General features: G+C 44.0%; 1 protein-coding gene and 1 long non-coding RNA gene across 32 annotated transcripts in view; one reads left to right on the top strand and one right to left on the bottom strand.

Annotated features, from left to right (window-relative positions):
- MYCBP2 (MYC binding protein 2) overlaps window positions 1–25,661 on the top strand; it is a 251,648-nt gene extending 225,987 nt beyond the window's left edge. For all 31 annotated transcript variants that reach the window (XM_078390789.1, XM_078390788.1, XM_078390804.1 and 28 more), the window contains 10 exons: window positions 587–688; window positions 2,298–2,426; window positions 2,531–2,663; window positions 4,141–4,244; window positions 9,922–10,110; window positions 10,559–10,666; window positions 11,213–11,422; window positions 13,609–13,716; window positions 13,831–13,996; window positions 24,871–25,661. In XM_078390789.1, the coding sequence (XP_078246915.1) occupies window positions 587–688; window positions 2,298–2,426; window positions 2,531–2,663; window positions 4,141–4,244; window positions 9,922–10,110; window positions 10,559–10,666; window positions 11,213–11,422; window positions 13,609–13,716; window positions 13,831–13,996; window positions 24,871–24,986 (1,365 nt within the window). In that variant the 3' untranslated portion in view covers window positions 24,987–25,661. The remainder of the gene's footprint in view (window positions 1–586; window positions 689–2,297; window positions 2,427–2,530; window positions 2,664–4,140; window positions 4,245–9,921; window positions 10,111–10,558; window positions 10,667–11,212; window positions 11,423–13,608; window positions 13,717–13,830; window positions 13,997–24,870) is intronic.
- LOC144588299 (uncharacterized) lies at window positions 14,661–22,712 on the bottom strand. Its single transcript, XR_013543797.1, has 2 exons — window positions 21,448–22,712; window positions 14,661–15,382 (listed from the first exon to the last, which is right to left on the bottom strand). It is a non-coding gene; the product is annotated as an uncharacterized LOC144588299 (long non-coding RNA).
- Window positions 25,662–25,872: the final 211 nt, after the last annotated feature.

Genomic DNA, 25,872 nt, shown 5'->3' with positions numbered 1-25,872 from the left:
TATCTCAGCACCTTTTCCAAAGATATTGGTTCATATGACAGAAATAGTATCTCACTTGTAATAATTCCAAAAGATCAATGTATTTCCTAAAATTTTATTACTATATTTTTATTAACCATTATGTCATCCAGATAATAATTTTATAAGTTTGTTTAGTAAATATAGTTTTTAATAAAGTGTATACCTCAAGCTGTCATCATATACTTCTAAACAGCAACTTAACTAGGTAGCTTTTTTTCAAAGTGACATCGAAAAAAACAAATGGTAGAGAAAATAAACACTTTTTAAAAGTAGTGCTGAAATACTGAGAAGAAGATTCTAAAATGAGGTGACTTTCAGGCTAGTGTAAGATACAGAATATATCAGCTGTTTGTAAAATATTATTGAGGCATTTCAGGTAGAAAAACAGCTGGTGCAGCCGAGTGTTAACTATTCAATTCGTGAACTCTGGTAATGAGCTGTTGTATTCGTTACAACAGAATAGCTACAGTGCAAAGCTCTTTGTGTAGACATTGTTGAAATAAAATGACTGTTTAGTCGTAACCTGTTGCTAAACATTTATGTGGCCATGCCTTCTTTTCAACAGCTCTGGCTAGCTCTTGCATCCCTTTGTGTGCTTGATCAGGATCATGTAGACAGACTTTCCTCTGGAAGGTGGATGGGAAAGGATGGACAGCAAAAACAAATGGTAAGGAATAGACAGAAATCAGCCTCAAGTTGTTTTCTATTCAGTTGTTTGATTTTATTGAAAAGTTTTTGTTTGGAGTGCAACAACCATATTTACAAATGGTTGGATCTACTTCTAAAGAGAGTCTATAACTGCAAGTGTTGCAGTTATAGTTTTGAACATTGATATTGGAAATATGAATATGTATTTATGTATTTACTGTTTCCACTTATATACCACCCCATAGTTTCAAAGCACTCTCTCGGCAGTTTACAGCATAATTAAGCAAGGAACACTTTGCCTGGCAAGCTTAGTGCTCATTTTACTGACCTTGGAAGGATAGAAAGTTGAGCCTACCTTGAGCCAACTACTTGAATCTGTCAAGATCAAATTCAAGTTGTGAGCAGAGGCTTGACTTCAGTACTGCAGTTTAACCACTATGCCATGGGGCTTGCTAGCCATCTGCATGCCATCCGTCAGTAGCAACCAACACGTATGCCATCTATATCCAGAATTAATGAGTTCAGTTCAGATTGACTGCTTATAGCATTAAGTGATGAGGACACTGTGGCAGTCCAGATGTTATTGGACTCCAGCTCTCATCAGACCCCAGCAAGCATGACTGTATCTAGAGGTCTCACATTATCCACCATGCTGTATTTCTTACTATATTATTGTATAGGAAAACAAAAGTGACTTGGTAAAAAAAACTACCTACTACTGTGCCCGTTCCTTGAGATGTCGGATATAGCTACAGTGACATATGCCTTAGTTACATCCCATTTGGATTATTGTAACGTGCTCTATGTGGGGCTGCCTTTGAAGATGGTTTGGAAACTTCAGCTGGTGCAGAACTATGCAGCCAGACTACTGACTGGGACCAGTTACAGGGAGCACATAACACCCCTGTTACAAGAACTGCACTGGCTACCAGTCCATTTCCGGGCCCAGTTCAAAGTGCTGGTTATTACCTATAAAGCCCTGCACAGCTTGGGTACAGGCTACCTGAAGGACCGTATCTCCCTATATGCTCCTTCCCAGCTATTAAGATCAGCAGAGGAGGCCCTCCTCTCAATCTCATTGCCAGCTCAAGCACAGGTGATGGGGACACAGGAGAGGGCCTTCTCGGTGGCAGCTCCCAAGCTATGGAACTCTCTTCCTCGGGAGATCAGGATGGGCCCTTTCCTTTTATCCTTTTGAAAAAAAGGTAAAGACCCATCTCTTCAGGCAGGCTTTTAACAATTATAACTGAATCCCTGAACCCTATTTTAGCAGATAATTTTAATCTTTTTCATGTTTTCATGTTTTAATCTTTTAACTGTAAATCATATACTGTTTAATTTATATTTTAATATTTAACTTAATGTGTTTTTTCATTGTGTGAATTTTAATGTTTTGAGTCACTTTGGGTCCCTTGTTGGGAGCCAAATTAAATAAAACTAATCATAATAATAATACAATATTTTATGTTTTAAACAAAAAAACCCTATGCTTATAAATGGCCACTAGCATTTCAGGATACAAGTACATTTTATAGTTTTGAACATTGTTATTGGAAATATGAATATGTATTTATGTATTTACTGTAGAAAAGGGAAGTTTAATATTTTTATCTTTTTCCTGCTTTCAGCCCATGTGTGATAACCATGATGATGGAGAAACTGCTGCAATCATCTTATGTAATGTCTGCGGAAATCTCTGTACAGACTGTGATAGGTTCCTCCATCTTCATCGGCGAACAAAGTCTCACCAGAGACAGGTGGGCTTTTCAAAAATTTCTTATGTATTAATTCCAACATACAGTTGAATTATCTGATTTCTCTAATTCTTTAGATTTAATATGGGTGTGGTCAAACTCAACAGGTGTTCAAAGAGGAGGAGGAAGCTATCAAGGTAGATCTTCATGAAGGCTGCGGGAGAACCAAACTGTTCTGGCTCATGGCACTAGCAGATTCTAAAACTATGAAAGCTATGGTAGAGTTCAGAGAACAAACAGGTAGGATGTATTTTCATTTACTTTTTATCCAGATCATTTGAATGGTATGGGGAGGAATAGTACTGATTCTCAAGCTGGCTATGCATTAAATACAGTTTATTCATTTGCAAACAGAGTTGGGTGTTCAGTACGAACAGTATTAACTACATTACCAGCTCTCAAGAAGATACCTGCAAAACAACTTGACTACTAAGTATCACATGGGCTTGAGTACTGATTCTGATAGATACAAGTTTTCTTCAGGGAATACAATCATTTATCTTGCTCATATAAAGGTTGAGAGTATACTCAAATTCCATGGAAGCAGAGAAGTCCCAAAGAAGAATTTTGTTTCCTAACAATTTCAGCTTTCATATATTTGTTGTATCTTGAATAATGTTTCTAAGCCTAGTGGCAGAAGAATGCATGAGTGTGCTGATCTGGAGAGGGGAAAATTTGTACCTTTAAGAGAGTCAGTCCTGTGATCGAGAAGTAGCAAGGGGATCTTGCTTCTCCAAGAGCCACTAAAGTCTCTTTTCTTTAGGCAGTGAAAGGCGCAAACCTCCACAGTACTGTTTGCATGGCAAAACCTGAGAATGAGATGTTTTTGTGAAAATATTAGAGGACCATAATCTCACCCCTGAGTATTATATCCCTATTAATGGGGGTGGGGGATCTGGCTTCCATGAAATAAAAAAAATCCTGCTCCTAGAAATAATATGTAATGTGTTGGGAAATCTCAGAAGCCACAGGATTTGCTGAACAACTCTTATCAGAGGTCTGGTCACTATCAGATGAATAACAGAAAATAAAATAAAAATTATTTTAAAAATAAATTATTCATGTATGTTTAATTTGCATTATTGATGCAAACCCTCATTTTGATTTGATTTGATTTGATTTGATTTGATTTGATTTGATTTGATTTGATTTGATTTGATTTGATTTGATTTGATTTGATTTGATTTGATTTGATTTGATTTGATTTGATTTGATTTGATTTGTACCCCGCCCATCTGGTCTATAAGACCACTCTAGTCGGCTAGAGTGATAGTGGAATTTGTGCTGCAGTGTAATTTTTTCCCCGTATACTGTGTATATAAACATGTACAAACATATATATTGTCATCCATGCATATATATTTGATTCATTCTCAAAAAAGGGTTTTCATTATCTGTAAGTAGTGTATGTTTTGCATGTAGAAACATACGGTTTCAATTCTTATCACCTGTAAAGTGATCTCAAATAGCAAAACCAGAAAAGGCCCCTACCTGAGACCTTGTAAATCTACTGGTAGTAATCCACATGAATCAGTTATCTGATTTCACAGCTTCATATATTCCACCAGTATATTATTGCTTTACTTAGTAACTGTACTGTACACACTTGCCTGTTAAAGCCATTGTTTTGCGGACAGAATTATTTACCATAACAAGACAACTAATATTCTGTAAAGTGTGAGGACAGTTCTAATATTTCTCCTCTCTGTTGATTTAGGGAAACCTACTACCAGCAGCTCTGAAGCATGCCGTTTCTGTGGCTGCCGAAATGGAACAGAATTATCAGCAGTGGGCAGTGTCTGTTCTGATGCTGATTGCCAGGTACGTGTCCAGCAAACTCAGTAAACGGTAATCATTCTATTGCATTAAAAAATATTTCAAGCAAGATATTTGTAAGAGATAAAGTGTTCTGGTCTCTGCCTTAGAGATTCACTATAGGTCATACTCAAGCATGCATAACAAAAATCCCATAACATTCTCCTTCATTACAAAATGGCAGGAATGATTTGGAGTACATAAGTTCAAGTAGGCAGGCTACCGAGACTTCCCTTTCCTATGCCTATTTTCAAAGGTAAGCAGTTGCTGAGGAAGAGGCAAGTTGTAACAGGAAAGCTGTACAAATAGTTTTCCTACTCCTTTTTTGCTCCCCATCCTCTATTCTTACTCTGTTTTGAAGTAGAGGTATGGGCTGCTCCTTTCCTTGCATGCGCTTACTTACAGTGTGTAGTTGAACACCAAGAGGCAGAGACTTAATGCTTCATTCAATTTGAAAATTTAAAAAATCAATTCAGTTTAACATTACAAAAAATAAAAATACATATTTTGGGGCAAAAAGTTTGTTTTTCCAAATGCACACAGTTGCCCCAAAATACATTATTTTGGACTTTTAAAAAATGACACAGAGAGAATAAAATTTTGAATTAGTAATAGGCAGTAATTGATAAGTTCTAGGCAGTAATTGATAAGTTCTAAGGTCTGGACAATAACACCCATTAGTCTATGGAGTTTCCTTCTGTGGAAGAATCCAGGTGAACATTTAATGGACTGATTAAGTAAATAAATTTATGGCATTATTGTTTTTTATGGAACTTGCTTACAGTACACCATTCTTCTTTGTCGTCTCTGTGAATGCACACGAATGGATTAAACTGCACCTGCACAGGACTCTTCGGAATATTCTGGAGCTTAAACAATTGACTAATAGAACTTTTCCCCATGGTGCGCATGCTCCGCCTGCCCGTGATACCTCTGTTCCTTTTTGCCGCTGCTGCAATCAGACTCTTTCGCGACGCCTAGAGCTGTTTTCAATTCTTTCACATCTTTTGGGTTTGATTCTGGCCTGGTTTCTTGACTACGTTTCTGATCTCTGGAGTATTTTGACTTGGACTGTCTTGATTTACGGTTCTTGGATTTTGGACTGGCTACCATTGTTGTGTCTGGTTTTTCTAACCTTTGGACTGGTTACCGTTTGCAGTTTGGATTACGGACTTCATCGTAATAATTTTGGCCTCTTTCTCGGTTTTTGACCCTGGACTGCAATTGTTGACGTTTCCCGTGAGTTCCCTTTTTTTCTTTCCCTCCCTCCTTCCACCTGTTCCTGCCAAATGTTATGGCCTCGTCAGGCCCTTTCAAACACTGTACATCGTGTGCCAATAAGATCCCCTTCACGGACGGCCACAACCGCAGTTTATTCTGTTGGGGGAAAGACACCAGACCCACTTCTGTCTGGAGTGTAAAAAGTTAACCAAGCCTGCCCTTAAGCTCTGCTTACAGCGGCTCCACTTGTACCTTTGGGAGAAATCGTTAACACCCTCGAGCCCCGCAGCCATGGAAGCTACCATGACCCCTGCTGCTCCCATTCATCATCCTGAACCCACTGCCTCACCAGCTCCTGCTATCCCTTCTTCGAGAGCTTCTTTGAAGGTGTCCAAGCCAAAGAGGTGGTCAGCATCTACATCGACATGAATGTCGAAATCAACATCTGTTAAAGACTGCAAGAAAAAGAAGGAGGTGGTTAAGCATAAGAAGGCTAAACAGTTTTCTAAATCTATTCAACTTTGGGAACTCCCTCCAGTTTGAGTTTCCCTGCCATCACCGATATTTGAGGAATCATCCAGGGAGCTTCCTGATCCTGACTGAAGGGGATTTCTGAAGGGGGTGGCTCTGTACCACTGCCGCATACACAGGCTTCGGTATCAATTCCAAGCCTGTCTCCAAGTCATGGCCATTCTGAGGCTGATGCAATCTCCAGCCCGGCTTCGGCCCATTCGAGCCCTATGTCAATCAGGCAGGCAACAGTGATTCAACTGTCAAACTCGGAGGTGTCACCACAGCAATCCCCTGCTCATAAACATCTGGCAAAATGGTTGCATGTTTCTCCAGGCCGACAGCTCCCTCAGCATTGGGGGGGTCATAGTTCTTCCACATCCATCTTGACGACGTCATGCTTTCGCAGAGTATGAGGAGCCCCTTTATGTAGAGGTTGATCGGCATGGTGGTCAACGTCGATACCATGGGGGCAATTTTAATCCCTTATACAACACCAGCGATTATGTCAGGCCCAAGACAGTGCAATATGTCTATGCGTTTCTGTCTGGATCATCTCCATCTCCTTGGCGTCGACATCAAGTCTATTTCCAGCTTGACCCTATGATATCGAAGCCTGCTACTAAGTGCCATTTACCACAGCAGGATGAACAAGTATCTCATCCTGCAAAGCTTTCTTCAGCCTCATCAATACTGTCACCCTCGGTATCCCACCCGAGAGCGTCTCACACTCAGTCATTTAGAAGCACTCATCCACCTGAGGTGGATATATCTGTACAGATTCCCAGAGCTTCAGCCTCCATATCAAGAAGTCATCCTCACTCACCTTCACCACCTCTGTCTTTTGCTAGAGTTTCCTCGATTTCATTGGTCTCTGAGCAAAATCCACCTTCAGAAGCATCCAGGTAATCCCCTGGAAGATTCAGCTGTTGCTGATCTTCATCTCCCATCGCCATCAGAAGACTTTACATCATACTCGCAGTTAATTCTCTGTATGGCAAAAACTTTGGAGCTCAATATCGAGCAACCCCTGCCTCCCAAACAGGACCTTGTTTTCGATTGTATAAACCAAGATAAGTCCTCCCCCCGTTGAGTTTGGCTTTCATTCCAGCTATGTTGGACCTCATAAAGGAATCATGGAATCAACCATCTACATCTCTTCAAATCTCTAGATATGTTGAGAATCATTACAGGACACATGGCGGCGACACTACCTTCCTCGCTAAGCACCCTGCACTGAATTCAATTATAGTGTGATCCAATCAATCAAGGGCTGGAAATTGTTCTAAAGTCACTCCTACCAACAGGGAAGGCTGGAAACTGGATGTCTTGGACCGTTGTCTCTATTCTCTAGCTTCATTTGTCATGAGAGTTTCAAACAACCAGGCAGCTATGGGAGCCTATCAGAGGCAATTATGGAACAAAGTTTTACCAGTTTTTCAAGCCACTCCTGAATAAACTAAGAATGCTCACCTGGAAGCAACAACGTTGGCTAAACAACGTTTAGCATCCCATCACACAGCTGATGCAGCATCTAAGGCCATGACATGGGCTATTACCCTCAGGAGGCACACTTGGCTGTGTTCAGTCGGAATCAATGATGATGCTAGATCCCACATTGAAGTCCTCCCGTTTGATGGTGTTGGTCTATTTAATGAGAAAATGGATGAGGTAATGGACAATTTACATAAGATCCGAAAGACAGCTCGTTCTTATTATCTCTAGCAGCCCCGATACCAACGTTACCAGTAGCATAGGCTTTTCATCTCACAGCAATCTTATCAACAACCCTACCATGACACCTACCACCCTTACAAACCTCCTGCCCAGGAAAGGTCAAATCCTCCTCCATCTTCTTCTGCTACCACCTCTTTCCAGTCACAGGCTCCTGGTCAACATCGCCAAACTTTCCGTCATTCTGCAAAGAAAAATAAACAGTATCTTTGACTTTCCTTATCTGAATCCTTCTATCGACCTATCCCACGTTCCCCGGCTAGCCCCTTTCTTCGACAAGTGGTCTATCGTCGCCAAAGACACTTGGGTGCTCGCTATCATATGTTTTGGTTACCTTCTGGAGTTCTCAGATCTTCCTCCCATCAGTCACCTCAAAATCACAGCTTACTCACTGGCTCTAGAAGACAAAGTATCTGTTCTTCTCCAGAAGCATGCTATTCAGCGCATTTCTTCTCAAGAAGCACTAGACAGCTTTTATTCCCACTATTTTACGGTTCCCAAGAAGAATGATGGGCTACAACCAATCTTAGATCTCAGGCTTCTCAATACTTACCTTCGTCCAAGGTGTTTCCAAATGGTCACCTTAGAGTCGGTCATTCCACTTCTTTCTCCAGGCAATTGGTTTGTGGTGATAGATATACAGGACGCTTACTTTCATATTTCCATTCACAAGCGTCATTGCAAATATCTCCACTTCGTCTTCATGGAGTCAGTGTGCCAATTCTGCACCCTACCATTTGAGCTTGCCCCAAAGACCTTCACAAAGTGTTTGGCTCCAGTAGCAGCCTACCTGCATCTACACAATATCATGGTCTTTCCCTATATAGACGACTCATTGATCGCCGCTGGCTCTTACACCAAGGCACAAGAGGATACAAGCTTTGCTCTACAGAATCTGGCAGATCTAGGTCTGCAGGTCAACTTTGCGAAGTCCCATCTCCAACCTTCTCTGTCCATGGACTACATTGGTGATCGACTGGATTCCAACAGAGCCAGGGTCTTTCTTCCTTCCAAAAAGATTCACAAATTCAGTTGGGCTATTCATTCCGCCCATATGCCAAGGTTTCTGCTCATCACACACAGCATCTCTTAGGCCTCATGGCTTTCACCACGTCTGCTCTTCCTCACACTCGGCTGAAGATGTGCTCTCTACAGGCGTGGTACCTGTCTCAGTTTCTTCCTGAGGCTGCCTCCCCAACCATTCCTCCTAACTCAGGACACACCTTACAGTATGGCGGGTTCTCCCAATATAAAGGAAGTGTTGGACAGAGGTAGAAAACCTTCAACCAAATTATTATATTCTTATAAGTGGTCTGTTTTTATCAAATTTGCTGCTTCCAGAGGTTTTTTTTGGTTGTTCCAGCTTCGTTAGATCCTCTTCTCGCTTTCCTATGTTATCTGATTGATTGAGGGCTGGCACATTCTACACTGAAGGTTTATATTTCAGCTGTTGTTTCTTATCAGCCTGTGGGTTCAGAAGCTTCCCATTTATTCTCGCGCCCAACCTTGAGGAGGTTCCTTCGGGGTCTGCATAGTATTTGTCCACCTGCACAGCCTCTAATCACTAAGTGGTCTCTTCAAACTGTTTTGCGGGCTCTTCCGCGCCAGCCATTCGAACCTATGGCTTCTGCTCCTCTACAACTTCTTTCAATTAAGACTTTGTTTCTTGTGGCTGTTATGTCTGCATGGAGAGCAAGTGAGTTGGCTGCCCTACAGTCTGATGCCCCATATATACAGTTTTACCCGGACAACATCATCCCCTCTGTCTGTCACGGGTTGTCTAGAGCTTTGTAATTAACAGAGCTATGATAGTGGGGACGTTCAGAACTGATGTATCATGGGTGGGCGGAGCATGTGCACCATGAGGAAACGTTCTATTAGTCAATTGTTTAAGCTCTAGAATATTCTGAAGAGTCCTGCTCAGGCACAGTTTAACCCATTCATGTGGATTCACAGAGTACCATTCAAAGAACCATGGTTACAGGTAAGTAACCTCTCTTTTTGTGTTACTACTTTAGAGCATTGAGAGGTTACTTAAAAAGCCACAAGGCTATTGTCTGCCAGTGATCCCCATGTTTCTCCTTTCCTTCTACTTGCCATGGTTGAAAGGGAGATAATATTTGCATAGCTTGTCATTCTTCTGTGTTTCTCATTTACTCATAAACCTGCTCTAGTCAGCAGTGTATTTATAGTGTTGGTTGATATCTGTCTTTCACAGGAATATGCTAAGATTGCTTGCAGCAAGACACATCCATGTGGTCACCCATGTGGTGGTGTCAAGAATGAAGAACACTGCTTGCCCTGCTTGCACGGGTGTGATAAGAGCACCACCACCCTCAAACAAGATGCAGATGACATGTGCATGATATGTTTCACTGAAGCACTTTCAGCTGCACCAGCAATTCAGGTTCGAGTTTGGCCTTATTGTACACAAACTCTAAACTATTACTTGAGCAGCATTTACAGTTGGTGGGGAACAATCTAGCAGAAGTCATGTAGCACTAGCATGTAAACCAATAAGGTCTTCAGATTTCTGGTTTTCTGATTCTCAGAGTGCTAATTTGTGTATAAGGCATTTAGGTTAAACACAGTGTATATTCAGAGTCACTGAGCCCACTTTTGTTCAGTTTTAGTTGCAAATTTCTGGCTCCAAGTGCCAAACTGCTCATCTGCCTTCCTCATCTAAGTCAATTTCAGTTATATTTAAAAGTCTGATAGATGGCTTAGTTTAAGATGTCTGTACTTTAGTGAATGTTTATGTGGGAATGTTTGCTGCTGTACTTTATAATAATTACAGTTCATTGTTTTCTCTGTGGTGCTTTTGCTGTTTCATAAATGGTTTATCCTCTTAATAGCTGGACTGCAGTCATATATTCCATTTGCAATGCTGTTGTCGAGTTCTAGAAAATAGATGGCTTGGCCCACGGATAACGTTTGGTTTCATGTCCTGTCCTATTTGCAAGGTATGCACAGGAGCAAGTATTGTTTAATATCCTGAGAAACAATGTTACACTGAAAAAGTAAGCAATGTATTCATTAGACTAGTATTGGAAAGCAATTTTTAGCTAGTAGAGTGCCCAATTGTAAGATACAACAAAGTACAATACAGTTTCAATTGATATGAATAGTTGCTGATTACTTGCAAAATGAATTATTTTTAATGTAAACTATTATGCAGTTGTTTTAATGTAAAATTTTATGCAATTAAAAGTAGAGGAAAATGTGGAAGCACAAATAAAAACAGATTAGTAACGATGCTCAATTGGTAAAACATTTCATAGCTTTGCAGTCCTGTACACCTGTTTTTAAGTGCTATAAGAAACTTGAGATAGTGTTGAGAAATTTGCTGTGTTATAAAATGTGTCTAAGTTTGGCACTTTATGTAGCTCATACACACTTTCAGATTGTTTTTGTTTGTAACTTATCAAATAAAATACTTTAGTTGAATGTATGATTGATGACAAGTTCCTTACTATCTCCTTCTATTTTTTTTTAATTATTTCTAACAGAACAAAATTAATCATACAGTATTAAAGGACCTGCTTGATCCTATCAAGGAGCTCTATGAAGATGTGAAAAGGAAAGCATTGATGAGGCTGGAATATGAAGGGTTGCACAAAAGTGAGGCTATCACAACCCCTGGAGTTCGGTTTTATAATGACCCTGCAGGCTTTGCCATGAACAGATATGCTTATTATGTTTGCTATAAATGCAAAAAGGTATGACTCAGTAGTTAGATTATTTGAATTAACCAAAAAAGAGTCTGAGGAGGTGATCTGTTCCTATAGTGACTTTATGTAGAGAAAATCTGCCAGTTATGGTTAAAAGACTTAATAAGACATACATGTTGCATGGTAGATGTGGAAGACACATATTAACTTTGTTCTACATTCAGGCAGGTAACCTTTAGTACTGATATATTGAAACCTGTTACTATGTAAATCTACTGCTCCTTTGTTTACCAGTTCCAGATTTCTTTTTGAAACAGATGTTTAAAAACTGAACTAATGAAGGAAGACTTTTCTTTTAACTGTTTCTAGAGCAACAGTTAAATTTTGTTTTTAAACAATTGTTGAAAAACCTTGCTGGTGACTCTCTTCACTTAAGCTTGCAGGTCAAGATTCAACTTTTTAAAATCTATATATGACCTTCAGCATTTGTAATTTCTATGTGTATTAGAAAGCATGTGTGCTTTCTTCTTTGACTTGTTCTTTTTGTATCTGTCCCACAACCTTTTACTCTTCTTCATATTTGATTTTTCCTTCCTTTTATTTTGCTCCTCCTTTTCTTCATTACTTCTGCTGTTTTGTCTTTTCTCCACACATTCAAGAAGGTTACTAGTGTCTGTGAGAAGCCCATTTGATTCCTACAGGTCTGTGATATTCAGATAGCTCAATCCAAACACTGCCAGAGGTTTAGCCACTTCTGCTATCACAAACTCACTCAATGCATTTCTAGTATAGATATGTGAAACCCAACATTATAAACTCAGTCTTTTTAAAAGTAATAACACTTTTATCAATTTGTGGGCATTTTTAGAAAGCATTATGACATACCGTGTTCAGGTAAATCCAGCTGTTAATCCCAAATAGAATAAACCTACCGTATTTGCCGGCGCACAAGGCGACCGGCCGTAAAAGACAAAACCCCCCCAATAGGAGGAGGAGGAAGAGGGGAAACGGGGGGGGTGGCGGGTGAGTGAGCGCACGGCTGGCTCAGCGGCACGGGGTAACGGGCAGCCCGGCCGCTGCTCAGGCATGGCAGCGAGAGGCTGAGGAAGAGCAAGAGGCTGAGGAGGAGGAGGAAAAGGGAAACGGGCGGGTGGCAGGCGAGCGAGCACACTGGCTAGGCAGTGAGGGAGAGGAAGAAGGCAAGAGGCGGAGGAGGAGGAGGAAAAGGGAAACGGGCGGGTGGCGGGTGAGCGAGCACACTGGCTAGGCAGCGAGAGGGAGAGGAAGAAGGCGAGGCGGAGGAGGAGGAGGAAAAGGGAAACGGGCGGGTGGCGGGCGAGCGAGCACACTGGCTAGGCAGTGAGAGGGAGAGGAAGAAGGCGAGGCGGAGGAGGAGGAGGAAAAGGGAAACGGGCGGGTGGTGGGCGAGCGAGCACACTGGCTAGGCAGCGAGAGGGAGAGGAAGAAGGCGAGGCGGAGGAGGAGGAGGAAAAGGGAAACAGGCGGGTGGCGGGCAAGCGAGTGCGCAGCTGGCTCAGCGGCGCAGGGCAGCCCGGCGGCGGGCTCTGGCCGCTCAGGCATGGCAGGCTGTGCTTCCCTCCCTCCATACAGACCGACTGCCTGCCTGCCTGCCCGCCTGCCTTCCTCCCCAGCCAGCGCGGCCCCGCGTCATTCAGTGCACCCGGCGTACAAGACAACCCCCCCCCCTTGGAGGCATGTTTTTTGGGCCCAAAAAGTCATCTTGTACGCCGGCAAATACGGTAATGAATGACTGAGACTTGTTCAAATATCTAAGTTCCGTTCAATGGCCTACTTCATTTGGGACTACCAGCTGGATTTAGCCCAATGCATATTCATAACTGGCTCATCTTTATATGAAACACTTCACATTAAAACACATCTTTAGTCATAGATTAGTAGGAATTATAAGTTTGCTATATTTGTGTCCCACATCCAGGCATTTTATGTTGTTCAGCCTTCCCACTAAGTCTGTTAGTTAGTTTTCTAATTCTTATGCCACTAAATCCAAAAAGTGGCTGGTGAGATGTGAAAGACTCATTTAAATACTTTGTTTTAATTGTCATCAGTCACATCTAGCAAGTCAGATACAGTTATATACTTTCCACTGGACACAAATAAACACATAGGAAATGATTGCAAATTATTTTATTTCTGTGGTCTGACAATCAACTTATTTTCATGCACTGATACTAATTTTCATGTCTTGCCCTTAGGCTTACTTTGGTGGAGAAGCACGCTGTGATGCTGAGGCAGGCCAAGGAGATGACTATGATCCCAGAGAGCTAATTTGTGGTGCCTGCTCTGATGTCTCAAGGGCTCAAGTAAGGAAACCTTTTTGACTTGTCTTTGTAAACCTTAAAACATACAAAGCAAAATGTTATTCCATTTAGGCCGTACATGCTAGCTTAACTTGCAGTTTCTTTCTTCCCCCACAGATGTGTCCCAAGCATGGTACAGATTTTCTAGAATACAAATGTCGCTATTGCTGCTCAGTGGCTGTGTTTTTTTGCTTTGGGACAACACATTTTTGCAATGCTTGTCATGATGATTTCCAAAGAATGACAAGCATTCCTAAGGAAGAACTGCCACACTGTCCTGCAGGTAATGTTTTTAGATGTAATTAAAGATATTTAAACTTCCCAGAAAGTAGCTAGTATGTTGAGTAGTCATTTATCAGAATACAACAATGTTATAATAATGCTTTTCAGATCAATTTCAGATGCTAAGGAAAATTACTTCGAGAGGTTTTACATGGATGTTTTCAATACAGACTAGAGATTGGCTGAAACCTTGGTTCAGAGGTCCTGCCCAGTTTGTCACCGCATGGGCAGTCACACTGGGGAGGCAAGGAGGGAAGCATGCATTGCCCGAGGAATGGGCAAGCGTGCAGAGAGGGTGGGAGGGTGCCGTGCCCAAACAACATATGTGCAACCATGGTGACAAATTAGGATGGACCTCCAGCCCGAGATGTATGCCCATCTCTAGTAGAGACCCTAAACTGATTTCAAAATTAAAGTCTAAAGTTCTTCTTCATGGCCTCTGTGAATCATACCCTGAGTGATCCGTGCCTGCACAGAGCCTCATTGGAAGATTCTAGAGCTTCTGCGGTAGAAATAAACACCTTAGACTATGCCCCTCCCCACCCATATACCTTGGCACCAAGCATCCCCTTTCAGTTTCTTTCAACCACTGTGTTGAGAGCCTCAAATTCTGCTTCTGTGAGTAAAAGAGAGAGTCTATTCTTGATTCCTTCCTGTTACCAATATTTTCTTTTAAACTATTAGATCAAACTCTTTATCATCAGCGGCAGCACCCCCCAATCATCGTTTTTTCTCCTAAATGGGCCTTTTGGCCCATTTAAGCACTGCGTTGTCTGTGACAATAAGATCCCACTTTCCGGCGGACACACTAAGTGCCTTTTCTGTTTGGGAGAACAACATCAAACTTCCTCCTGTACCCATTGCAAAAATTTTAAGCGCGGAGGTCTTCAATCTCACCTCTCGAGGCTAAAACTCAGACTTTGGGAACAATCCTTACAACCAGTTCAAATGGCCCAAGCTCCCTGTAGGGCCACTTCCCAAACCAAAGCAATGGAAAAAGCCATTACTGAATCATCGAAACAGCATCCATCGGCTACACCAACTCATTCTGATTCTCCATCTGCATCGGCTAAGACCTTGAAGACACACAAATCAAAACCCTCCATACCAAAGTCCTTGACTTCAAAAACAACCTCTAACCGTCAGAGACTGACTGAAGCTGCTCCAGCTCCGGAGTCTGTTCATCCTAAACGAGCTAAACACTCTAAGCATACAGACATCCCACCACAACCACAACTCTCTGAATCAATTTCGTTCGGATCTGCCTCAGATGATGACAGATTTCCATCTTATCAACCCTGTTCTCAGTCTCCAGAATGGGATGATAGAGTTGACCAACTAACGTCCTCTCCTCCCAGTCCACAATCTTCCATTCCTTCCAGTAATCCTTTGGTTCTTCATCGTGGTCTTCTGTGAATGCACACAAAGGGTTAATACCAGCGCCAGCGTTGGGCCTCTCGGAACGTTTTCTAGCTGCAAGAGAAAAGTAACAATGTTTAGGACTACCCCTACTGCGCACGCCCAGCCTAACCGTCCCTCAGTTCCATTTTTCCGCCTAGCGGTTTGGAGCCTCTCGTCGTAGCTGCGTTTATTGCGATCTATCTATCTGATTTTTTGGCTTTGACCTCAGCTTCGCTCACGGACTACCCTAGCGCTTTTTCCCTTCAACTTGACGACCCGGTGTATTTTTCTGGCTTTACTCGGACTGATTTCGGACTGCTCTGCCTTATCCTTGGACTTGTCGTTTCGGTTTCCTTGCTGCCTATGTCCCCTTCAGGGCCGTTCAGCAGGTGTGTGGTGTGCGACCGCAAAATTCCCCATCAGGACGGCCACGATACTTGCCTGTATTGTTTGGGGGAGTCGCACAATCCCAAAGCTTGCCCACACTGCAAAGCCTTCACTAAGGCCGCTCTCAAGGCTCGCCAACAGCGCCTTAAACTTCATTTGTGGGAGTCAACGTTGTCGTCCACGGCGCCCTCAGAGGGGGAGATGGCTTCCACTTCTCGAGCAGCTCCTGTTCAGTCAGTCGTCTCTAAAGTCTCCAAAATGTCGAAAAAATCCGCGTCGTCGAAATCGGCCGCTCCTGCTTCGAACCCCGAGCCTTCGGCTCCGAAAGCTAAGCCGTCGAAATCGTCCAAAGCTAAGGCGGCCGCCCAGCTTAAAATGACATCCATTCCACTTTCTCCGAGCTCGGGTTCCATCCCATCGCCGATTCTTGAGGAGTTGTCGAGGCGCTTCGGGGCCTCGTCCGAGGCACCCGCACCTCCTCCTGCTCGACGTACTGAAGTATTACCGCCTTCGGGAAGGTCTTCCCCGACACCGAGCCAGTTAGTCGCTGTCACTACTGGCCTCGCTTCCGCCCCACATAGCCCTTTTCCTGCGGGCCAGGGGTCGCCTCCCGTGTCGATCTCGTCCGTACACTCGGACTCGAGATCCCCTCGAGAAAAGCTACCTCGATCACCTGTGCGTTCGAGGTCGAAATCTCCTCGAGGCAAACGTTCTCGCACGGAGAAGCATGGCTCCCCGAGTCGGTCCCCTTCCTCCGGCCGCTCGAGGTCGAAGTCTCCTCGAGGGAAACGATCGAAGAAGAGGCATCGAGCTTCCACTCAGTCCGACTCTGGCGATCGCTCGGACTCGAAATCCTCTAAGCGTAAACGCTCTAAGAAGAAGCACCGTTCTCATCGACGTCGTAGCAAGCATCGACGTCGATCCTCTTCTTCCCGTTCAGCGGATTCCGACCGCCCTAAGCGTCGTAAGCACCATCGACGTCGGCGCGACCGTTCGCGGTCTCCTTCTTCGTCGTCGACATCCGCATCTCGAGACCGGTACCGCAAAAAGATCCGGTACATATATGTGTCTTCTTCTTCGGAGTCGACCCGGCCTCGACGTCGACGCCGGGCTATTCGAGCCAAAGACCACCCTCCTACGGTACCGGTTGCCCCTCCACCGCAACCGGTCCCTTCCACCTCGGCGCCACCTGTGGTCCCAGTTCGACCCCCGACAACGCAGGTCGGCATCGAGAAGCCCCCTCCAAAGAAGAAGAGGGATGTCTTCTCCTCTGATCCAGATGAGGTGTCCACGGAGCGATCTTCTGACTCCGATCAGGAGCAACCCCCACCCTTGCCACCGCATGATTTACCTCCGGGTGATCTGGTGCTTTCCGATACTGGCGATACTCACGCTCCTTCTCCATCTGAGGACTTTTCTTCTTATTCTCAGATGATGTCCAGGCTTGCCAAGACGCTCAAATTGGACTTGAATCTCCCTTCTCCTCCGGGAGAGGACTTGTTCTTTGGGGACATCAAAAGGGACAGTACTGCTCCCCCCAGTATAGCTTTTGTGCCTGTGGTTATGGAGGCCATCAAGGAGTTCTGGGCTCAGCCTGCGACTACACCTAACGTCCCTCGTCGCACAGAGCACTTCTACAAGATTCATGGGGCTGACACTCATTTTCTGCTCAAGCATCCCATTCCAAACTCACTCATTGTTGAGACAAGCTGTTCAAGGCCTTCGGCCAAAGCCCATGTTACCCCAGTTGACAAGGAGGGTAAAAAGCTGGAACTCATCGGCAGGAAAATCTACTCCCTTGTCACCTTGCTACTTCGAGTCATCAATTATCAAACTGTGTTGGGAGCTTATCACAAACAATTGTGGCTCAAGCTTTTACCGGGGTTGAAAATGATACCTGAAGACACTCGGCAAGCTTTTCTTAACTCCTATGAAGAAGCTCAGACGGTATCCAAGTGTGAACGTCTTTCCATCAGACATGCAGCAGAAATCTCTGCCAGAGTCCTCATGTCTGCCATCTCTATCCGGCGCCATGCCTGGCTCCGTTCTGCTGACATAATGGAGGACGTCAAGTCAAAGGTCGAGAGCCTCGCCTTCGACGCTACCGGGCTGTTCAACGAAAAGACCGACTCCCATTTGGAGGACCTTCACAAGGCTAAGAGAACTGCTAAGTCCTATTCTGTTCAGACTCAATCTAGACAGCGACGCCCTCAATGGCGTAAATCTTATGGACAGTACCAATCTTCCCAACAATACCGTCCTTACAAGCAACTACCTCAGCAGCGCTCTGGCCAGTCCTCTTCTTCTGTCCAGGGTTATCAGGGATACCGCCCTCGTCCTCCCCATCGCCGCCAACCCTTTAAGCCACCTGGCAGGAAACAAAAACAGTACCTTTGACTTTCGGCCCCCCGTTTTCACCCATTCACTACCTACCACCCGTCTTCAACCGTTTCTTCACAACTGGTCCGTCATCACAAACGACACTTGGGCTCTAAAGATCATTCAGCACGGTTACCAGCTGGAGTTTATAAGATCTCCTCCGCTGGGTTTCATAACTCATTCTCCCTTCGACTCCTCACTAGAGGAAGAAATATCATCTCTCTTGGAAAAGGATGCCATCTCTACAGTACCACCTCGCGACATACGATGCGGGTTTTACTCCCGCTACTTCGCCGTCTCAAAAAGCGGAGGAGGCATAAGACCCATCCTCGATCTAAGACTCCTAAACACTTACCTGCGACCCAGACGGTTTCGGATGCTCACCTTAGAGTCCATCATGCACTTGCTGAAAAAGAACAACTGGTTTGTCCTTATAGATCTAAAGGACGCATACTTTCACGTCACTATTCACCCCGACCACCGCAAGTTCCTTCGGTTCATCTTTCAGGACACGGTCTACGAATTCCAGGCCCTGCCATTCGGTCTGTCCACAGCTCCCCGGACGTTCACCAAGGTCATGGCTCCAGTGGCAGCTTACCTTCGTCTCAGGGGCATTCACGTTTACCCTTACCTGGACGATTGGCTCGTAGTCTCCACCTCGCGAAGGCAATCCCTGAAAGACACAAAATTTATCCTGTACCTTCTCTCCAATCTCGGTCTCACTGTCAACAAACAGAAGTCTCAGCTCGTTCCCTCCAAAACAGTTCAATACATAGGGGTCTGTTTGGACGCTGTAAAGGGTCGAGTCTTTCTTCCCCCAGAAAGAATACACAAGATTCGACGAGCCATCAGGAAATTTCTTCCCGGTGCTCGGGTGACAGCCCATCACGCCCAACACCTCCTCGGCCTGATGTCTTCTACAACGCCGGCGCTAGCGCACGCTCGCCTCAAACTCCGGTCGCTCCAATCTTGGTTTCTCACCCTTTTCGACCCCATGATGGACAGTCAAAGGAAACGCCTTCGGGTCACCCCGGAGCTCACCAGACAGCTCCAGTGGTGGATGTACACACCCCATCTCACGGTTGGCCGGCCCTTTCGTCCACTCCGTCTCACCGTTCAAGTTACAACGGACGCCAGTCCGTCCGGCTGGGGGGCGCACTGCGGGCGTCGCACCATTCACGCCCTCTGGACACCACAGGAAGCCATGTTCCACATCAATCACCTGGAACTGCTGGCGGTTATCAAGGCCTTCAGGTCCTTCCTTCCTCTCCTGCGCGGCCGCGGAGTTCAGCTGGTGACGGACAACACTACCACAATGCACTATGTCAACAAGCAGGGAGGAACCCGCTCTCATTCACTCCTGTATCTCTCCATCCTCCTTTGGGAATGGTGTTACCGTCATCATATCTACCCAGTGGCCATCCATGTAGCCACGGAGGACAACACACTTGCGGACACTCTGAGCAGGCTTCATTATCAGACTCACGAATGGGAGTTGAACCCTCTGGTCTTCCAGGACCTTTGCCGCCAATGGGGGACCCCAGTGCTGGACGTGTTCGCATCCCCTCACAACGCAAAATGCTCCCGGTATGCGTCCCGGGCAGGTCTCGGTCACCACTCGCTCGGCGACGCATTCATGATTCCATGGAACCAGGGTCTCTTGTACATATTTCCACCGATCCCGTTGATACAGAGATCCTTGATCAAACTCCGACGTTCAATGACTCCGGCCATTTTCATCGCACCCTTTTGGCCTCGCCAAGTGTGGTTCCCCACTCTAGTCAGCATGGCTGTGGACTCAGTAACCCTTCCGATGTGGCCGGACCTACTGACCCAGGAAGCAGGCGAAGTCCTTCACCCCGACCTCGACACGCTCCATCTGACGGCGTGGAGGATCGTCCAGAAATTCAGGAGGTCTTGACCAACGCCATCAAGCCCTCCACGTCTCGCTTGTATGCCTACAAGTGGAAAAGCTTTCTGCAATTTACCCAGCAGAGGGATCTCGCCTCTTCCCCTGTGTCTCTGTCTACACTTCTGCAGTATCTCCGTTACCTGTTCGATTTCCACCTGTCTATCTCTACTATCAAGGTGTACCTCGCTGCGGTTGTCTTCTTCCAACCCAGAGCTTCTCCCTCTTCCCGTTTTTTCTCCCATCCCACTGTCAGGATGTTTTTGAGGGGTCTCTCTAACCTCCGACCTCCCGTTCGTCCTCCACTCCCCCAGTGGTCCCTCCACTTGGTTCTACATGCCCTAGCCAGACCCCCATTTGAACCCATGGCTACCTGTGACCTCAAGATGCTTTCTTTGAAAACGCTATTCCTAGTGGCTATCACCTCTGCTCGTCGAGCTAGCGAGTTGGCAGCTCTCCGTCATGACCAACCTTTTCTTCAGTTCTTTAAAGACAAGGTTATGCTTTACCTGGACGTATCTTTTCTTCCCAAGGTGGTCTCCGACTTCCACGTCAATCAGCCACTTATTCTCCCAACTTTGTTTCCGTCTCCGACGACTGATGTTGAACGCATGCTCCACATGCTTGATGTTCGACGGTCCTTAGCTTTTTACGTGTCCAGGACCAAGGTCTTTCGCCTGGCCAACAGACTCTTTCTTTGCTACTTTGGCCCAAAGAAGGGCTGCCCGGCCTCGCCGTCCACGCTCTCTCGGTGGCTCGTATCTACCATCGCCCTTGCCTACGAGCTCAACCACAGAGATCCTCCACAGGGACTTAAAGCCCATTCCACCCGGGCTGTTGCCTCATCCACTGCCTTACTTCGTGGCGTCGACCTGCCCGACATCTGCCGGTCCGCTACCTGGTCCAATGCCTCTACCTTCATAACCCACTACAGATTGGACGTGAGGGCAAAAGAGGAGACCAAATTCGGGAGGGCAGTGCTAGCATCGGCTCTTCAGTGACAGCCCACCATCCGGTTAGTAAGCGTGCTAATCACCCTTTGTGTGCATTCACAGAAGACCACGATGAAGAAAGAAAGGTTACTTACCTGTAACGATGGTTCTTCAAGTGGTCATTCTGTGAATTCACACAATCCCGCCCGGCCTCCCCTCTGTCTGTCTGTCACTGGCATCTCTATGACTCGAGGGCCTATGGCGGACAAATGGAACTGAGGGACGGTTAGGCTGGGCGTGCGCAGTAGGGGTAGTCCTAAACATTGTTACTTTTCTCTTGCAGCTAGAAAACGTTCCGAGAGGCCCAACGCTGGCGCTGGTATTAACCCTTTGTGTGAATTCACAGAATGACCACTTGAAGAACCATCGTTACAGGTAAGTAACCTTTCTTTATTCCATCATCCAAGGATTCTCACCCAAACGGCTTGACACCATTCCATATTCAACACTCTCGGATCACCCATTGATCCCTAACCAGGACCGTCAACATCAACAATCTCAACAGCTCACTTCATCACGTGTGGTTCAAATTCACACTCAGCATGCACATCAGGTTGCCATTTGCCCCAACCAGTGCTCTGCTCGACAAACTGCACCAACTAGTTGACCAGGTGTTTTACCCGGTTCAATAATACCATCTAATAGTCGGCCTACCTCTCGACAACCATCAGTGTCAAAGCGGCCACATCACCAAGAGGTGACTATACCTCGACCTACTTCCCATTTGGTATTGAAAAAACCTCAGACGGTTGAGCAGACTTCATCCACACATGAGGCTTTTTCAGCCCCAGCCTCCCAATACTTTCCTACTACAATAGATGAGGGAAATCACTCTTCATGCTCGGCATCACCAGTGTCAATTTATTCTACTGCTATGCCATCACATCAGCAACCTCTGGTTCAACATCACAGAGACACAGGCTCTGATATTGACAATCCTCGATATTCATTTTGGTCCATGGACACTCGCTCCATTCCGTTACATCAACACAGTTCCCGTCCTCCAGTAAACCCAAGTCATCAACCCCGGCACTGTTATGACACCGAGTTCGACATCGAGGTCCATCCCTACCAATTGAGGTCTGTTGACACTCAACCACCATCTTTCGATGTCGACGATCATCGACATTGACAGATGTCCATGGACATACCACCTCTATCTTTTTCTACTCATAACCGGCAATACTACGAAACTCAGCCTCTCAACACCAAAGTCGATTGATAGTCTGTCGACTTTTCTAAACCTTCATTAAAAACATTCCAGAAAATAAGGGAGAAAGCAAATGTCTGTGACCTGGGAGGGTGACCCAGTGCTCTAATTGTATTATCTGTCCTCTCAGAGTCAATATAGCAATTTTTCTAAACTCACATGGTGCTAGTGCTTCAATAACAGCTCCGTAAATTGAGGGAGGGGAAAAAAGTATAAATAAGGAAAAGAATATTACAGACTGCAAAAAGGCTATCTGAATGATAATTTATTGTGGAGTGGCTGTGAGGGGGACATAAATACTCGACAGTGACCCCAGTCTCAATTCTCTAGCACCTTAGTGATGAGAATGTCCAAGAGACATTGTGGGCTCTATGGGGGAATTGTCAGGAGTCAGTTACCTTCTTCTTTGGTACCAACAGCTCAGTCTTTCTGTTTCTCCTTTCCATAATTCAAATTGCTAACCATCTTTTTAATAACAGAAATGCTGTATAAGATATGAAGACTCTATTGTAGTGGTCTTCCACCCAGGGAAAACTGCTGGTCTTTGTTTGACACCATAGTTGTGTGAGAGTCCCAGAAATATCCGTGATTTGGTTTGCTTTTGACCATTTGTCTGAATATTACACAGAATACTTGCTATGATACTATCAGTAGGATCAGTGGGGCCAAGCCTTCTGATGAGAAAATCAGTTTAAGCCAGTATTTCAGCATAAGGACTTTTGCCCGTGCTTTAATGGATATTAGCCCAACCTCCAAGCGAAGAGCCACATTGGAAGTACAAGGTGGAACTCCAAGAATGGCTCTCGCAAATTTGGTCTGAACAATCTCCAGAGGTCGTAGATTAGTGTAAGCAAATAGTTGAGAACCATAAAGCATTTGTGATATAATCCTGGCCTTAAAAACTTGTATTACCGATAGTACATGTTTACCCCAAACAGTATGAAAAAATCTTGTTATTGCCCCAGTATTTTTCTGGGCACTCATTGCTGCGTGGTTTATATGAGTAAGCCAGGATCCTGAAGAATGAAAAACTATGCCAAGGTATTTATAGCATGCTACTTGCTCTGTAGGGTGTCCATTTAGAGACCATTTGTGCTTTATTCTCCTTTTACTCACAACCATAATCTTGGTTTTAGCATAGTTAATTATTAGTTGTTCTTCATTACAGTAGGCGGAGAAAGATCCCAAAAGTCTTCTATATCCTACACACGTAGTTGACTATAACACAGCATCATCAGCATAAAGTAAAATTGAAATTATCCTGCCCAAAACAATCACTGTATGTGTCTATTTTATACTGTTTTGGTTTTACTGGTCTTAGACCGTAATAAAGTACTACTACTACTGCTGCTGCTGCTATGATACTATTAATGTTGATTAGGCTTGGAATTTTAACTAAGACGGAGAGGGTCATAACCAGCTCGTTTTTTTAAAGGCAGTTCATGCATAATGATAGTGAAATTCGGTGCTTAGAGAACTGAGAAAATTCTCCACAGAAGCTTGTATTATTTGATTTCTGCTTGCTAATATCATGTTTCTAAAACTTTTGCTTTGCTTTTATTCTTATGAGGAACCTGTGATTGCTAGTAACAGGTCTAAATAACTAGGTTCTCAATTTGTTTCTGTGTTTCAACATGTCTTAGTATAACTAAGAACTTTCCATTTCCACAAAACACTGTCTTAGTTCCTTTATTTGCAAGAACCTTATCTTAAGAAGAACCCTGTTACTAAAACTTGAAAGGTTTTGTGCAATTATTTTTCTTTTAAAAAATTTTAGGTTAAAATATGTTAAAAAGATACAGGAGGGCTTCAAATTCAAAATAATGTCATATACCATTGTATATATGTCTGTGAAGGAAGCAGGACAATTAAAATTGTGGAGTAGAAGCTTTATCTGGAAGCACCTAAGTTTCAGTCTATAGACACAGCTTAAAATGGGGCTGGACAACTTGTACGCCTCCACATGTTGGACTACAATTCCCAGACTGTCTTGCTTACAGTTCCGGGGACTCCAGTCCAACAACTTGTTTCCAATCCTGACTTAACTCTGTGCCTTCCCCCATAAATTCTCCTTTACTTTTACATCACAAGGCACATCATGATTTTTAGTTGGTTTTGACAGAGATATTCTACTGGCCTATCTACAGGAATGGTGACCCATTAGAAAACAAAAACTTCAGAGACCATGGACATTAGATTTCTTCCTCTGGATCTTTAAGTCGGTCTTCTGGCCAGTTCTTTACAGTTCTCTTCTGGCAAGAAATTCATGTAAAATGCTACTGCCATAAACACTCAGGTTTGCTTGTTGCCATCTTGATTTTGCTTATACCAAATGGTTCTTTCCGTTTCCTTCCTGCAAGAGGAGGGCTGCTGCAAATAAGAAGAAAAAAGAAGACGGTGCCAGAGACCCTTGGGGTGTAATAGAAGCACAAAGAAGAGCAATATACTTAGATGTGGAGCTTTATCTATGAAATTACAATTTGCAATGTCTCTTTATGATAAAGAATTTGGGTCTCTTAAGTTTGATAAACTCTATATATGCAGATCTAGAAATTTGCACCCTAACAAGTTCTCTTTGTTCTTAATTTTTTTTTCAGGTCCTAAGGGCAAGCAGCTTGAAGGAACAGAGTGCCCTCTTCATGTAGTCCATCCTCCTACTGGTGAGGAATTTGCACTAGGCTGTGGAGTCTGCAGAAATGCGCATACTTTTTAGTCCATAGTCCTCTTAAAGCTGCTGTCATCGCATAAATGTCCTTTGAGTTCAGTATGAACCAGAATTAGAGTGAGTAGGGGACCATTTCATAATCCAGAGAAAAGGAACAATTTACAGCGTGAAAAGGATGCCAAATACTATGTACATAATCCTTGCTGTGGGAAATTTGTTATCCAGGACATCAAAACCTGTGAGGTGTTTGCATGTGGCCATTACGCACATCAGCTACAAAGCATTGGACACTTAAAAAATAAATAACTGCTGTCAACAATGCGTTAAAGGCTCTGTTTCCAAGGACTTCAAATGATGCTGGATATCAGATTTTAAAAAGTTGATTATTGTATACCGAATTTTTTGTAATCCTGTACAATTGTAACTGCATCACGGGTAGGGATGGAAAACAGGAGTATTCTGGTTTATTTCTTAGACTGTTATTTTTCAAAGTGTTAGGAAGGCATAAATATAACCAACATCACACTGTATATATAAAATATCAATGTTTGTCCTGTATAAGAATTACTAAATTGTAAACAGCAGTTTCATTTAAACTTCTGGTTTATGTTTGAGCCTGAAATTTAATGAAGTGCAATACTGAGTGTGCCTCATATCTTGCAGCTGTAAACATAATGGAATGTATATGTCAATAAAGCCGCTGTACATTTTTATACTGTGAAAGTCTAATGAATGTGTAAGAACTTATTTAAGATCAGTTAAACTATTTTTTATAAAAAAATCAAACTGTTACATTACATCAGAAATAAATTGGACCTGCTTTTCCTATCCATTTTTAACATGGCATTTTACCAAATAATACTTTCAATCTGAAAATAGCTAGAAAAATTCACCCTGATGATACCAAGCTCATTTCAGCCTATCTTTCCCCCTC

This window comes from Pogona vitticeps, chromosome 3 (genome assembly GCF_051106095.1).
Source record: "Pogona vitticeps strain Pit_001003342236 chromosome 3, PviZW2.1, whole genome shotgun sequence".
In the NCBI taxonomy this organism is placed as follows: Eukaryota; Metazoa; Chordata; class Lepidosauria; order Squamata; family Agamidae; genus Pogona; species Pogona vitticeps.
Note: the sequence above shows the minus strand (reverse complement) of the source record. Positions and strands in the feature narration are given on the sequence as shown.